The sequence below is a fragment of the Cheilinus undulatus genome, linkage group 19 (genome assembly GCF_018320785.1).
Source record: "Cheilinus undulatus linkage group 19, ASM1832078v1, whole genome shotgun sequence".
NCBI lineage: Eukaryota > Metazoa > Chordata > Actinopteri > Labriformes > Labridae > Cheilinus > Cheilinus undulatus.
Genome location: NC_054883.1, coordinates 5,361,053 through 5,378,216, shown reverse-complemented (window position 1 = coordinate 5,378,216; position 17,164 = coordinate 5,361,053). Strand labels below are relative to the sequence as shown.

Below are 17,164 nucleotides of genomic sequence, written 5' to 3'. Positions count from 1 at the left end.
AAAACAACAATAAATCCACCTTCTATTAAGATAAGATGATATCTTTCAATATATATAAAATATAGACAATATCTTTCCAGACACATAAGGATTTGTATGCATTACAAAACTTACCCTTCTCAAGCCAAACACTTCATGAAGAATTCCCCAGGATCTGGTCATACTGTCCTACAAATACTGTTGGCCTGAACTTGGCTTGCTTCTTGAATGAACCAGTAAAAGAGTTGTGACACCAAGTGTTTTGTGATGGCAGACTGTTGTTTGCCATCTACTCCATGACCTACAAGAATGATCACACCGAAAGGGAGAGAGAACTGTCATTTTTACAACACACATTAAAGGTTAATTTATCACTTCTTTCGAAAACGTAGGGTTAAATTGCCATGTGCTAGTATGAGTAATATTTTTTCTTGCTTAACTAAACACCTAACAGACTTTACTGACTGGAACATTGTTGATCTGGCCAATAAATCAAAAATATGGGATATGGCAGCTTGCGTTTGTAGCTGCTGTTGTGGTGTAACTGGTGACCGTGTTAACCAGTAACTTACTTGCTTTACTTAAATGCATCACGGACTTTCAGCTGGTGTAAAGGACTAAATCTGTCCCAACCGGTATAGTTTGGCCTAAAGTACACCAAGAAAGCACTCTAATGATATGAACTGGGTGAGAAAGGGTAAACAGAGCGAATTCGTGGGGAAAGTTTCCGTTTTAACATCCGTTTGGCTGAAAGTCATTGATCAACACGGTCGCTATTTACAACGTAACATCAGTCCGTGTGAATGCTACGTTTAATGATATTAAAAAGAATCTGCGACCAATAAACAAACACTGCATGAGCATGGAATGGCAGGAAATTAAAAGACAAACGGCAACGGGTCCTTTTCTTCTGACACAGTCTCCTGTGGGAGCTTTACTCATATTAGTGACACGCCAACTGATAGCCTGCTAACGGTCCGATGGTTGACAAAACACTCCGATAAGACCCACATATTTAACAACTGAACCATTAATGCAGCAAAGAAGCGTTACATTTTATCAGCCTTCTACCACACTGGTGTAGTTTCTAGCAAAGGGCAGAGTCAGCTCACCTGTCTGCATACACCTCTGTAAACAGGGATACCACTGCGATGACGCCATCACAACTACTTAAGAAACTTTTAACAACCCATTTAAAACAGTAACAACATGAAAGGGGATATTTTAAATAACATGTGAAGCTCTTTACTCATCAGTTCTCTACAATCTAACACAATAATAAGTTAAAGCTCTCAGTTACTGTACACCAACTAACCAACGGTCGTTATAAACTCTCGGGACTTTAGAGGTACAGAAGTGGACCCTGAGAGGACATTTTCTGTCACACAGACACAAAGGTACAGAAATGTACCCTCAGGAAGCATTTCAGTTAGCCAGGCTATGAGTTGGCATTTTCTTTAGCTTGTTAGCTAGTTACTATTCCACCAAGCTACGCAAAAAACAACAACAAAACAAAACTGAAAACCTGTAGATAAAACTTAAAACCTACTCATATTTGTCTCAAAAGTCATACCTGCTGCCATGGTCATAACTTATTACTTTTCACTGCCTGAAGCTTAACAGCTAACTTAAGCTAATATCTAGACAATGCTAGCAAGCTCTTCAGTCACTCGGTTTATTCAGTTTAGATAAAAAATGGGCTGCATGGAACATTTAAAGAATTAAATTCACAACGTTAAGTTTAAACTGACATTACCTCTGAATCTTGGTGTTTCCTCCATCAAGTTTATTCCAGACTCCTCTAGTTCTTCAGACAGACTCCTACAGAAAAGTCTCCGTTTCCAAAATTGCGCGCCAAGGGCTAAGGTCCAGTGAGGGAGAGGATGCGCACGCGTGTGCTTGACCTCGTGGGTCAATGTCAGAACTGCATTATGGGTATTTTTTCCTACTTTGTTGTGCCAACAACAAATTGCAAATTCTGCTAATTTACGATTACATATTTGGTCATATTGAGGTGCACATTGTTGGTCTAACATGTATTTTCTAGTTAAATAATAGCTATTTTAATTTTCATGTTAACACAATTAAGAATACAAACTCTGGTGAATAGATTGTTGTTGTCTTTTTAACAGTGTATACATATTAATTATACTATCAATTTTAAAAGTTCATGGCTGATTCTCAAGCTTTACCACTTGGTAAACAGTCTCATTGAGCCCTAAATAAGTTTGCATCACTGGGGCATCTGATAAGTGGTGTACAGTTGGCTTGCAGAATGTGGATCATGTTAGCAGCGTTAGCACCGCCCGTCTGCAGTCGTCTTTGCAGAATAACGTCCACATTAATGTGCAGAATAGTTTCTCTTAATGCTTCAGTTATATGTGAGTAGAGCCTTACACAGACTTCGTAACACTTCATAACCCACTGTGTGTGGGGGGGATTATATAACAATTAATACAGAGTATTTGATCAGGATGGTGGGCCTAAATTGATTTTAAAAAAATGTTATTATTAATTTAAGTGACTTGTAATTCTTGTGCCTGCTACTGAGGGATGGACTTTCACTGCTCTGCTGGTCCTGTGCATCCCTATGTGAAACTGTACAGTTTTTCTTTTGCTCCTTTTGCTCCAATTTGATATTAAATATATTTGATATTATATTGTTTATATAAATGTATGTACTTTTACTGTTCGTCTTATTTATGTCCAGTGACGGCAGCCCTGACTTAGTTTGTTGTTTTCTTTGTTCAAAAACAAAAAAAAATCTTCTACATGTGACAAACGGTTCATGGTAATAAAGTTGAAACTGGGTCTGATTTTTGGGGTATGAATTAACTTCTAAATTCTGTGTTTTATTACACCTAGTTAGCTGTATTTATCCATTATACAATGGACAGTAAAGTCACATCGATGCCATCTAACAAATGGACACCAAAATCCAAGCATGAGTTTGACATCTCAGTGTACAGATTCCTGCTATATTTGATTTTGTTTTCCAGAAGTTTGTGCAAAGATTTGACTCTTCCATAGCAATTAAACCACAGTCAGCAGAAGCCTTTTGTTGTCACACTGTGGTTCAACATTCAGTCACAAAAATAAAAATCTCCAAATGTTTGTTCCTAAACTGAACAGGCTTCATGCTAAATCAATTTTGACCCAAAATAGAGCCCATTAATAGGCACCATATTTTGAGGTCTTCTTTGGTTTTAGCTTTGATCTGCTAGATGAAAATGAGATGGGGCAGTTTGAAAGCAAATGTGATCAATCTGAGTGCACGACCCATAATTCCCTCCAGCTCTGAAGTAGCTCTCAATGCATCTGGAAGATCTGGATTGCATAGAGGCTGGTGTTGTTTGCTTTCAAATATTTAATCTGAGAGGAAGAAATCCACAAACTGATCCAGCTGTATACTCAGAGATAAAAGTTTTCACATGTTGTCTTCAATAACTGGGAGTGTGTTTGCCTCTCTTTGTGCTATATAAAAACCCTGAGGTAATATTGATGTTTCTATGCCTAGCACAGTTTACCTGAAGCTAAAAGCAGAATTTCATCATGATTCTTCAAAAATTGCTGCTCCACTCAATACTTTCCATCTCCTGTTTTCTTTTCTTTTATGTTTTATTAAAAGATGGCTGGCCTGGAGGTAGGCAAGAAGTTGTTTGCCATCAATGGGGACCTGGTGTTCCTCAGGCCTTTCACTGAAGTGGAAGTTCTCCTCAGGCAGTCTTTCAACAGCAAGGGTCCCCTCAGGGTGCTGGTTAGCACCAAGCCAAGAGAGTAAGTCAGGTCTGCAACACTATCAAAGATAGATTGTCAAAGCCCTCTTATGTCAGCTGTTCTCTCCTCTTGCCTTCAGGACTGTGAAGATCTCCGACTCAGCTGAAGGGTTGGGTTTCCAGATACGTGGATTTGGTCCGTCCGTAGTCCATGCTGTTGGTCGGGGTATGAACTTTGTCTTTAACTTCAGTTTATCAGAAAAATTTGTCCTATAGAGTCTGTTATTGTGTCATGGCTGGTAAACAGCTGTGACATCAATTAGCAAGTGCATGCTCAAGTTTGCCAGATTTCCTGGTCACTCTTTCCATGTGACTCAAATGGATGGTGCTTCTGAAACTGGGAATTAGCTGGTTATCCATCACTCTCCAATTCAGAATTGGGTTTTACTGTGTGCAATTGGTGCATAACTGTTGACACAAGCCCATTTCACACATGCAACTTCCTAGAAAAACGAGGAAAGCCTGCCTCTGACATTTCCCAGAGATGCCCTTTCACACCTGTCGCTCATGGTGGTGAGATTTTCTTTGTCAGACTGAGGGTGGCTGGTCTGTGTTTCAAGAGGTATTACCTGTTGTAAGAAGGATGCTGCAGAAGTCAAATTGTAAGGTTTTAACATATTGAGATATTGAGGTTTTCACAGTTAAAGTGAAAAAGTGGATCTAAAAAAACTGAAAACTGTATGAAGATGCCTCTATACATGCTCCAAGACCCGATGGGTTCACGCTGGTCTCATAATTAAAATAAAACTACCCCTTCTAACATGCATGTTAAGATTTTGCCCTGTATAACTCACTTTATCCAGAATTTCAAGTTCACCTTGAAAATTTTAGGAACGAGAGAAGTGCCTATATGAAAGGGGCTATACAAATCTATTAAAAATAGGATGCAAAGTCAACAGTAGTACTCCTGCTGCCAAGACTCTGAAATAGAAAGCAAAACAGTTTTAATAAGAGAGAATGCGTTATAAAACAGCTGCAATATATATTTTGCATGTCACAATCACTCCACTCTACCTATGCTCCTGTTTGATGGAAAGGCACTCAGCCTTTTTCAGCCCTGAGTCATTTTCCTCTAACACAGCATGTTTAGTGGCACAGCTATGACAGCTGGCACAAGATAGGGTCCAATCTGAAAACAATTCAAGGCCTTGTCTGGCTGTTTTCAGGGGAATTGGATCTTGTTTTCTTCCTTAAGCAATTTAAGTAAGATAGCAGGGGGAGAGTTGCGATGTGCTTGTGTGTTTGTGTGAGTTACCTGGGAACCCTGCTGTGTGTTGAATACTCTGATCCCCTGAGACAAGGCTGGTGATGTAGAGGGTGTTTAATCCTCCTGATTGCCATAACAGATGCTCACTCCTGGTGTCTGAGGTCAACACAAGCAGGTAAAACCAATTAGAGGCAGAAAAACTGAGAAAGAACAAGAAATGAGACGAGTTCAAAAGATAGGATCAGCATGAAAGTACTTTTAAGGGGAATTACTCACAATTCTCTTTGTTGGTGATAAGCCTTTTAGTCTTGTAAAGCTTTGACATTGCTCTTTGTAATTATAATTTTGCTTTAATTTTGTCTTTTTTAAGAAGTTTGTTGTACCAGTTTGAGCCCGTATAACCCTTCCTGTTAATCCACCACTCTGGTTTTGATCAATTTTTTTTTTTACTTTGGTAACCCCATAACTTATCCTAAGGAATGTTTTTATAGAATTTATCCCTCAGAATATTAAATTTGACACTTAGACTTGAGCATTAAGTATCAACTCAAGTATTGTCAGTATCTCATACCTTTTAAAAGTATTAGTGCAATGAAAGTGTTATGCATTAATTACAGATAATTTGCTAGCTTTGACAGACTGTGCTATCTAATGTTTAAAGTCAATTAAACTTCTGAGGCTTATGTAATACCACATTTTAGCTTATATATATTTATGTGGTTGCAATGACATGGTTCATGGCCACATTAGGGCTAGTTATTTGCCGTAGGGGTATATAAGCATGATTTCATTTGCCATTAGTTAAAAACTAAAGACTGCATCTAGATATAGCCTCAGTGAAGTCACTCATTGGTTTCTTAAGAGGAACTAAAAAGCCCAATGATGGCGGTTGTCAAAATTAGAGATGCTGATCTTGACTAACTTCTTTTTCAAGCTATATTTTTGGGGGTTTCATGCCTTTATTTAGAGAGAAAGACAGTGGATATAGTCGGAAATGGGAGTGAGAGAGCGACTTTTAGTTTATTAATCTGCTTTACATGGATTGATTTGTTTTTGCAGCGACTGGCACTGACCTTGTGCGAATCGCAAGCAGAGCGGAGTCGCGCCTCTGGGACAGTTTGCTCCACCCTGTTCTTTGCAGATGGAGTATGTGGACTTTGGGGTTAGCCCCCTGACACACCTACAGTACAAGCCTTATTTTTACTAAAACACAAGTTATTGAAAAAACACAGCCATCCATTAAACTGTGTCTATACCAGGATGTAAACACATTTTACCTGATGTAAAGGTCAATGTTTTAATATGGCACCTAGTGGGAATTGACTCACTTTTGCAGCTTCAAGTGGACACTTAAGGAACTGTAGTGTTTTCTATAGCCATGTTTCCATCAGGGGGTCTGGTTTAATTCAGTTTGGCTTGATATGGTTTGGTACGCTAAACCCCCGACTAGTTTGAGTTTCCACAGACACTCGTGCTCTCACTTGGGTGGGCGGGGCTGTAAAAGCATGCATATGAAGTCACAGACAGCTCAAGTCTGCTGGTCCAGCCGCAGAGTTATAGAAAGGATGAGTGACAGAAATAATTCGGGAATAAGCAGTAAACAGCTTTATTTCAGCTTAAAGTGCGTTTTGAAAAATAACTACATTGTAGTGATGATAATCGCTGTCAGTACAGCTCCACAGCTGATGGAATACGTGTACAGAGACGCTTTGAGTCGTAACGCTACGTTAATATGTGAATATATCTAGTCTAGAACAGTTTATACGACAAAATATAAAAGTTTTGAGCTGCACGGTGAGAATTTGCCACATTAAAAACAAAGTAAAAGTTCAGCTGATGTTAAAATCAAACTAGATTAAGTCAGAAATCCGGGGCGCGCTGATCTCGTTTTAAAATAGTCTGCAGCCTGAAGTTTTACGAGCCCGTTCAACAACCACAGAGCGATGTTTTCACAGGTTACCTAACGTAAGAAGTAGATTAATAACTAGTTACAGATGAGAATGAACTGTTCTAAGGCTTCATATTCACAAAACAAGCATTAATTTAGTTTCTCATCCATCATGGATGGATCAGGCTGATGTGAGCCTTTGGGCTCTGCTTTGTGTTCTTAAAATCAGGTCCGTACGTCAGGAACTTGATCTGTGGCCAGATACCAATATCCATAGACTAGGAAACAATTTGGATCACCATCGAGTCCAAATATTTCCCATTTAGACAGATAGCAGTCCGCTTTTCTCCTGTTTTCGCCCGCTTCTCACAGCGCAGACTTGCGTGTTTGAAGCCCAGAGGGGGGCAGCTGAGTCGTGCGCTGACATGACGTCAGTGCAGCCCCTATTGTTGTGTGTGTAGCTCCACCTTTTTGGTACAGATAGGTAAGATTGGCACCCCTACGGAAGGGTGCCGAAAAGTGGGACGGTACAGGTCGGTTTTTTGAGATCCTTTCCAACTTTTGCTCTATGGAAATGCAAAAACATGCATGCCGTACCGAACCGAACTGAGCCGAACCGCTTGGTGGAAACGACCTATATGTGTTACATAGAGTCATTTTTCAGTACCGTTGGTTTCTGCTCAGCTCTATCAGATTTTAGCTTCATCCTTTACTGTAAGGGAAGTCATAAGCCATATTTATAAGTAGTGACAATAGCACCAATGCTTTATGTATTCCTGTTCTTTGTACAAACTCTAAAAGAACTTGTTGGTTCTGTTACGAAACTGAAAAAGACTTCACAGGCTGCCTACTGTGGGATTTTTGCGTAATCTCAGTCTGTGATAGGAGAGAATAAATAGACCCACAAAAGGAGATCCAACCCAAATAAAGTGGATTCTGTATTTCTGTAACTTGTACTGCTCTTGTTCATGTCCTTGAAGTCAAAACAGACTCTATGATATCAGCTCTTCTGGAGTCCAGCCTGTTTTAGTCTTCTGTTCTGATAAGTATGTTGGACCTTTCTGTTAATATGCTTTCTCACTAAGATGATTTAAGCTGCAGATAAACCACTGCTGAATAATTTAATTTTCATAATTCCTGGAGGAGTGCAGGTTCTGTATATTGCACTGGGAGGTATGCATGATGTGTGAGCTATGCAAACAAATGGGAGGAATATTTAGTCTGCCATGCACTTCCTTCTGATAGCTGTAAACCTTGAAGTTCTCTTACAGTCTGAATCACGCTCCTTAGAGAGGCGCTCGTCTACCCCAGATAAACAACTTCCCATCGCTCTGTGCTCGCTCTCACACTCCTCCTGAGCTTTAAAAACAGGAAACTGAGTCGTGAATACATAGATGAAAAAGGAATGCTGTTAAACCCAATTTTGGGTACAGGATGTGACGGTTATTATTGAGGAAATCCCGCTTGTTTTACCCTGATTCACCTGCATGAGAAAATGCAGCAGTTGTGCCCTTGACGCCTCTCTTTTTTCACTATTTTCTTTTTTTGCCTGATTCTGTCTCATGCCAGGCACAGTTGCAGCCATCGCCGGTCTCCACCCGGGCCAGTGCATCATCAAGGTGAACGGCATCAATGTGAGCAAGGAGAGCCATGCCAGCGTCATCGCTCATGTCACGGCGTGCAGGAAGTACAGACGGCCCTCGCAGGTGAGGCAAGGGAAGAAAAAAGCTGAGTGTCGTAAAGGAAAAGCAAAATGTGACACTGCAGTTTTGAAAGTTTTATGAGAGGAAGAAAGAGGGGAAATTTTTGTATCATCAAGAAAAATCCCCTTATGTGTTATTTTTCCACAATTATGTTTGATTTGGTCACACTTTTGTTTCCCGTGTTTCCACTGACTCATATGTCAGGTAATTAGAAAGTTATGTAAGAAAACTAGAAAGAGGGAAAGTGTGGATACCGTAAAAAGCTTTAAAGAACAAAACAAGGACTAGTTACTGTGAGAAAAAACTTCATAGAGACCCCCAAGCTCCCATTTACCTTCATTTTCTGTCTCTTTCTTCTCCTTTTCCTTTTTTTCTGACCCTGTCTTTCCCTCTCTTGGGTCATTATTCAGAAATAATACTAGTTTTGGCTCCTTTAGCTGACCTCTGGCTCACTGCAGCAGGCCTGCTGTGGGAGACTGGCAGGCTGCGGGGAGAGGTGGGAAAAGATCCGGGGGTGGGTGAGATCCCAGGAGGAAAAAAGATGGTGGAAAAGGGAAGATTATAGTACAGTTGGAGAAAGCAGGCTCAGTCCACCTGTTGAAGGTTGTGTGAAAAATAGAAACCCAAGGGTGTGTTAGGGTAGAGTGTCGCTATAATTTAGCCCCTGCAGGGAAGTGAGGCTTAATGAAGAACTTCAGGGTTCCAACTCTACTGGAGATCTGGTTTACATCAAGTAGGGACATAGAGGACCCGCCTTCTCTGTCTCTTTGTGTGAGTCTGGTGGTACATGAGAAGACCACAGACCAGTAGGCAGGCCCAGCATGTAGCTTTGGCAGAAAACACACTGTGGGCTCGGGTGTGGAGAGGACCGAACAGACACAGACGGATCTACACACAAAAATACACACATGCACGCAGGGCTGTGTTGCACGCTAAAGTGAGTTGATGAGATTGGCATGGGTTTGCATTTGCGGTCACACCAAGCACCATGTTCCCATATGTTTGTGGAGGCTTTTCACTGCTTTGCTGTGCCAAACCAACTGTGACACTGTACACCGTATCTGGGCAGAATCAGCTAAACATGCTGCATCGAACTCAAACACAATCTCACACAAACACACGACAACCAGAGCGCTGTGTTTAGGGTTTATTTTCATTTAGCAGTAGAATAATAGAGGAATAGAATCCTTAAAGTTCCAGTAAGTTAAATACAAACAGCCAGTTGTTTACAAGTCAATAAAAAAGCAAGGAAAGAAGTGTTTATTTATTTGTATTTTAAATGATTCCTTTTATTGTCATCCAATGCAGCAAGACACCATTAAGTGGGTGTACAACAACACCGATAGCGCTCTGGAGGACAACCAGAAAACCAATCAGAAACCAACCTCAGAGGAAAACGGAGACGGCTTCGAGTGTAAAGTAGAAGGTGACAACACACCCACATTTGTACATGCACACATTCCTATAAAAAAAGGGAAAAAAAGTCACGAGAATTTCTCACTAGGGGGAATAAACTCAGCTCAAGGTGTCCGTGGATGTAACACAGGCGTCTTCGCGGGAACACAAACGCGTCGCCCTCACCAGTTAACACGGAGGCCAAGCTCCGAACAGGCTCATCTGGACTGTGTTAGTCTGAGAACAGCCGCCTCCTCTGGCTCATCAAGTGTTAATTCTCCCCTACAATTTATGAATCCCATTGAGGAAGTAAACCAGGAACGCTATTCCCTTCATAGCATCCAGCTCCAGCTCCAGATTTATTGCTATATTAAGTCATGGAGTTAGCGTTGGCTCGGTTAACCTAATATTCTTTGAATTGATTACTTTGCGTGATGGAGGGAAGCCATGATGTGTGGAGGGTCTTCCTCTGAAATGAGCTGCAAGTTTTGTGGTTTAAGCGAGTGATGATGAAAGCCGTTTTTATAGTAAACATTGGGATTATTTATGTTGATCACAGATGTTGAACGCTACATAATTTTAATGGTATAAGCATGTGTGCTGCAATATTTTACAAGCTGTTTAACAGAGATCTGTTTCCACTGCTGTCTTTGTGTTTCCGCAATCCCAGAGGTGATGGACAAATTCAACACGATAGCAATCATCGATGGGAAGAAGGACCATGTAAGTCTGACGGTAGACAACGTCCACTTGGAGTACGGGGTGATATACGAGTACGACAGTACAGCTGGTATTAAGTGTCATGTACTGGAAAAGATGGTCGAACCTAAAGGATTCTTCAGCCTTGCTGCAAAGGTGAGATAATTAAAGAATCATAAATCAAGACAAGTGTTATTGTTTTGCTTTTGTCTTAAAGGGATGTTTCAGTAATTTTGAGGTCAGGTTGTGTAAGATACTTAGCTATAGGAGTGGCATTATCCTCCAAAGATTTCAGTGAGCATTTTCCCTCTAAACATGCTTGGGAAAGCTAGATACATGCTACAGATGGGTACAGTTTCTACATGTAGTTTAGCAAGTTTAACCCTCCGATCCTAGTATGTCCATTTTGCCGATACCATTGGACACTAGCTTACATTGTCCACGCAACCAGATATCTTTATTTAATCTTTTTACGCTCTAGACCCCAGCAAGAGGAGCTGTGGCCATGTGCCAATGCAAGTGAGGATCCTAATAAACATAAATCAAAGATTTTATTTGTGGGTTTTACTTGAAAATAAAGCTCAAGTTTAAAGTATAAGTTAGTTTCCTGCTGTTGGGATTTGAAATGAGTAATTTGGCTCTAAGTAAAATATTAAAAATAATCACTTTTTAAAAATTATTTGACAATAACTATGAAATCTAAATGAATATTTATGAAGCTTCGCCCTGGGATCAAGGAATAACAACTAAAAAGGAGTCAAACCAGTTTCACAATTACACTTTATGTCAAAATTGTTTACAAAGATATAAAAAATGTAACATATATAATAATATTATAATATTTCCATATTAAGGTGAAAGAGATAGGTGTGAATTCAAGCACTGACCCCTGGAAACAGCTGTACACATTGTAACTGTATTATTTGACTTTCCTCTATGGGCCTGAGGCCTCCTTGATTTTTCCATATCCTCTTCATTGTGTCTGCTGTTAATGAAGAAGAGATAAAAGGATTAAACAATGTGTTAAAGAGTCAAATTCACCTTTTATGATCTGCAAGCCTGAAATGCTAAACTTTCAATCCTGCACATGATGCCAGAGGAAAATGGCCATTGTGTGAATATGGTGGAATTTGTGTGAATTTTTATCCCAGAATTAATAATTAGGATAAAGATTCTATTTTATACACATGTGAGAGGAACGGGAGAATCAGTTCCCACTACCCACAGGGTCAAACACATTTTCCCCATTGATAATCCACCCAGAAAACATAAAAGACAGAGAAAGAAGGGACTGAGGGTTTCATTACCCTAAGATGATGAGCAGCACAGTTTGTGCTCATCATCTCAGAACAGAGCTTTTAATGGTTACAAAGAACATTACATATACAGTGCAAACAAAGCATAACAACCCCTCATCCCCCATGGTCTTCAATGTCATTTATTTATTTTTGCTGGTTAGACTGAATTGAAATCTGAGGAAAATTCTCACAAATATTTATAACTGCCTTGTCACAGCATTTCCCGTCAAGTATAAAACAGTTTAATCATTGAACAATGAAATTATTTAAATCCTCAAGAGCAGGCTGACCCAGCCATCAGCTGTCCTGCTGTGTAGATTGGGAGGCTTGAAGCTAGTTAAAGAGAGCTTTGCTTCAGTCATGTTAGTTTCCAGCTGTGCTAAGTGCAGGCTTTTTACAGTACGTCTTGGTATTCATGCTTTGAGTTTGATCATTATTGATTTAAGATACACAGAGGCATTATGATTCACTCAGACACAGACACACACACGTGCTGGCACGGAACATAAAAGGATGTTTGGCAGCATCTTTCTGCCAAATCCCATATTGAGCCTTCTCTCTCTCACTCTCTTCATGGTAAATTAGCAGAGATCACAGGTTGGAGCCATGTCTTGAAACGATCTGGATTAACGGCTTTATAAGCATCCTCTTTAATGAAACCCACTAACATTCACAAAAGTAAAACCTGCCATATCCCTTCTGACTATAAGTAGTTTCCCATTCCTCAAAAGTGACAGTAATTTGAGAATTATTATAAACATCTGCCCTAGAAGTCCGTGATATCCTCTGAGATCTGTGTGATGTTGAATTTTAATATCGCTAAGTCTCTTCCTGCGATTACATTTCCTCCCCTGCTTTACTCTCTTCCCTCCACTGGGCATCTCATTAAAATAGCTCAGAGATCTGTACGTCTCTTCTCCTTTGTATCTAATATCTGATCTGGAAAGTGGAAGTCTGCATACGTACAGCATATGTATCACAATCTGGCTTTATCTCCTTGGGTTTACGAATAGCACATGGACATTTGAGCTGTTTGAGTGAAGCTGTTCATGAAATGCTGTAGAGGAATCAGCCCTCCAGCCAAATTTCATGTTTAATTTCAAGTATAAACAGCTTGGGCACTCATTTACATCGCATTAGTTGTTCCAGAAAGGCTTTTAGAGGCATCTGTGTATCAGTTCATCACCCCTGATTTTTTTATTTGCCCTCTCTCTGACCAGATCCTGGAGGCGCTGGCGCAGAATGACGACATGCTGGTGCAGATGTGCGGCAGGTTGAGTTTCAGCTGTGACGTGCTCCCTGAGGAGCTGCAGGTACGCTTCAGCGCCATGTGTGGTGAGAGGGTGGAGCACATCAACCGCCGTATCACCAACTACAGAAAGGTAACAACATTTTCTCTCTGCTTTAGATCATACTTGACTCCATAATCTACAGCATATGTTGATTTTTACACATTTTAAAATCATTAAAAAAGGTCTTTGCTATCTCTCTAGGCTAGTATATACAGTGCTGTGAAAAAGTATTGGCCCCCTATCTGATTCCTGTTTTTTTTTTTTTTTTGCATATTTATCACACTTAAATGTTTAAGATCATCAAACCAATTTTAAGATCTCACAAAGATAACCCGAGTAAACACAGAATACAGTTTCTAAATGATGATTTTTTTAATAAAGGGACAAAAAAATCCAAACCTATCTGGCCCTGTGTGAAAAAGTAATTGCCCCCTGAACCTAATAACTGGTTGTTCCACCCTTGCCAGCAATAACTGAAATCAAGCATTTTTGATAACTGGTAATGAGTCTTTATCATCACTGTTGAGGGATTTTGGCCCACTGTACTTCGCAGAATTATTTTAACTTAGCCATATTAGAGGGTTTTCCAGCATGAGCTGCCCGTTTAAGGTCACACCACAGCATTTCAATTGGATTTAAGTCTGGACTTTGATGTGGCCACTCCAAACCTTCATTTTTTTATTTTGAGCCATTAAGAGGTGGACTTGCTGGTATGTTTTGGGTCGTTGTCCTGCTGCATAATCCAGGAGTGCTTGAGCTTGAAGTCATGAATGGATGGCTGGACGTTGGCCTTCAGGATTTTCTGGTAGACAGTAGAATTCATTGTTCCATCAATCACAGCAAGTGGTCCAGGTCCTGAAGCAGCAAAGCAGCCCTAGACCATCACACTGCCACCACCATGTTTGACTGTTGGCATGATGTTCTTTTTGTCAAATGCTGTGTTATTTTTACTCCAGATGTAACGGGCTGCACACCTTCCAGAAAGTTCAACTTCTGTCTCATCAGTCTACAAAATATTTCTCCAGATGTCTTGGGGATCATCAGGATGTTTCTTGGCAAATGTGAGACGAGCCTTTGTGTTGTTTTTTGTCAGCAGTGGTTTGGGCCTTGGAACTCTCCCATGATGCCATTTTTGCCCAGTGTCTTTCTGATGGTTGAGTCATGAACTTTGACCTTAACTGAGGCCAGTGAGGCCTGCAGTTCCTTGGATGTGGTTCTGGGTTCTTTTGTGGCCTCCTGGATGAGTCATCGTTGCACTCTTGGAGTCATTTTGGTTGAACAATCACTCCTGGGAAGGTTCACCACTGTTCCCAGTTTTCTCCATTTGTGGATAATGGCTCTGATTGTGGTTCCCTGGAGTCCCAAAGCCTTGGAAATGGCTTTGTAACCTTTTCCAGACAGACAGATTTCAATCAATTTGTTTCTCATTTCTTTGGATTGTGGCATAATGTGTTTCTTTTAGAGATCTTGTAACCTACTTCACTTTGTCTGACAGCTTCTATTTAAGTGATTTCTTCATTCAACAAATCTGGCGGTAATCAGCCCTGGATGTGGCCAGTGAAATTAAACTCAGCTTTCCAAGAACTGTGGTTAATCACAGTAAACTCATGATTTAACAAAGGGGGTAATTACTTTGTCACACAGGGCCAGATAGGTTTGGATTTTTTTTCCCTTAATAAATAAAATCATCATTTAGAAACTGCGTTTTGTTTTAACTTGGGTTGTCTTTGTGAGATATTAAAATTTGTTTGATGATTCAAAACATTCATTCAACATAAAAAAAAATCATGAATCAGAAAGGAGGCCAATACTTTTTCACAGTACTGTATCGTGAAGATTAATGCTGCATAAATCTAAATTTGGGGATGATTTGTTTGCGGTACAGCTTAGCAGCTGCTAAGTGACATTGATGATAAGGTAAAAGTGTCGGCCCGCTGGTGATGCAAGCAGGGAATCTTCTGTTGGCTGTCTCATTTCATTTTGATCAGAGCTCTTCAGTCTGGCCACAGAGGCTGGCTCCTTTGCAGGCTGTTTGCCTTTGAATTGAGACACGAAAAGTGTTGATATCCTTCAGCTGGAGCATGACTGTGCCTTTAATGCACAGAGAGACAGCTTCATATTCTTTTCCTCTCTCCAAATTCTCCATTCATTTGTTGATACTGCAAATGAATCCAATTCAGCCTAGCACTGATGTAAAGGCAGAAACAGTCATCATAGTGTCAGACTCTGTCTCTATGCTTGCCATCTTATGTGTGTTTTAAACACTGGAGTGCCCTTTTTACTTCATGTCTTGACTCCTGAGAGTCACTCCTCTGTCCAGTAGGGGAAGTCAATAGCGATATGTGAGAGTAAGGAATCTTGGAAGAAGCAAGGGGCAGGCTACCCTGAAATTTTCTTGAAACTTTCAAAAATGTGTGTGTGAAAAGGGCTTATTCCCTTCAGCACAATCCTAATGTTAAACTCAACAGCACAACAAATAGTATCTAGCTGCTCCAGTGCTGTTTGGGCCGACTTCAATTGTTTATTCTGGCTGAGTTGAAATTCACAGCTTTCACATCCATCAGCCAGTTTTTGGACACACATTTATGGAAAACATTTGCCCCTTTTCTTGTAAGCCTTGCTGAAAAAAGTAAAAAAAAAAAAAAAAGGTGCAATCTCACCAATTGCACACCAGTGCTAATGGCTTGGCACATTTGTGGTAAAATTTTCAGCACCCTCAGAGGATTTGGTGGTAACTGAAATGCAGTATTTGCATTATTTCTTTTTCTGTGAGGAATTAATTATGCTGGCATTATTTAATAATGGACCAGAGCTATCACACTTTTCCAGATGACTGGAGATGTTTTTCAGCTGTTTCAAACAAGGAGAATTACAGTCTTATTTTATCTGGAGGTCTTGCTCTTGCAAAGAAGCTACTTTGCAGAAGTTGAAAGAGGTGCCCTGTCTCTCAAAACCAGGCTTCGCTAGAGACTGAATGAGAATGACACTCTTGGCAGGAGACTGTAGTTTCTTTATGGGCTTTCTTTTGCACTTGAATATCATCACAGATTTGTTTGTGGCTTGGGACTTGAAGAGACACTGGACCCCCAAAGGCCCAGTTTGTTTGTCCAGTATGAGTGCTCTGCACTGCACTTACTGCCACCATCTGAGACTCTCACTTCTAAAGACAATTTGCCAGCAAACCATTGAGTTTTTAGTCTCAGACTAAGATTTTGCAAAGACTGTGGGTCACTAACTAAAAGACTAGAATATGATTCCTTTTGAGATCATTTCCCATCATGCATCCGGTGGAAAATCACAACAACACTTTTTGAGTGGAGAGCAAGATGTAGAAGGAGTTGGAAATGACATTTGAGTTAATCTCTCTTAAAATCTGATGTTTTTAAATCATTTACATCGAGTAGAAACGAAAGGAAAGTTAAACACAGAAGCAACTTTGCATTTTACTAATAACTGAGGAACTATCCTGGAAACACTTAAAAACAAAAGTACTGTATGAAAATGCAAACGAGTTGTCTCACCACAGAAACACTGATCAGGCTTTTACTTTGAAAATCCCAGTGGCAATTTACTGTACCTGTCATGTCAGTCAACAAATTTGATATTATTGTAATGCCAAGACTGAAGAAAGACTGCCTTAAAGCTGCTAAAATCGGGTCTTATGACCATCGTACACCTAACAACTGAGACAACACGACCAAGCTGTGACTTTAGCAAGACTCCCATGATTTTACTTTTGAATTTTGTCTGCAGCTTTGAAATCAGAGAAGTCTTTAGGTATAAGGCCGCCTTAAGACACTTCCTTAGCCTTGGCATGGAAATAAGGAGGTGGGGCTCAGTGAAGTATGGGTGCTCATGCACAGGCATAGGCATGCAACATGGATAAGGTCTATAATCAAAGGAAAATGATGCACTGCCTTGCATAAT

The 17,164-nt window shown here is 40.2% G+C and overlaps 1 protein-coding gene across 1 annotated transcript in view; it reads left to right on the top strand.

Annotated features, from left to right (window-relative positions):
• prex2 (phosphatidylinositol-3,4,5-trisphosphate-dependent Rac exchange factor 2) overlaps nt 1–17,164 on the top strand; it is a 180,038-nt gene that overhangs the window by 92,223 nt on the left and 70,651 nt on the right. The window contains exons 18-23 of the mRNA XM_041814271.1: nt 3,608–3,756; nt 3,836–3,921; nt 8,420–8,556; nt 9,862–9,979; nt 10,619–10,803; nt 13,166–13,327. Of these exons, the coding sequence (XP_041670205.1) occupies nt 3,608–3,756; nt 3,836–3,921; nt 8,420–8,556; nt 9,862–9,979; nt 10,619–10,803; nt 13,166–13,327 (837 nt within the window). The remainder of the gene's footprint in view (nt 1–3,607; nt 3,757–3,835; nt 3,922–8,419; nt 8,557–9,861; nt 9,980–10,618; nt 10,804–13,165; nt 13,328–17,164) is intronic.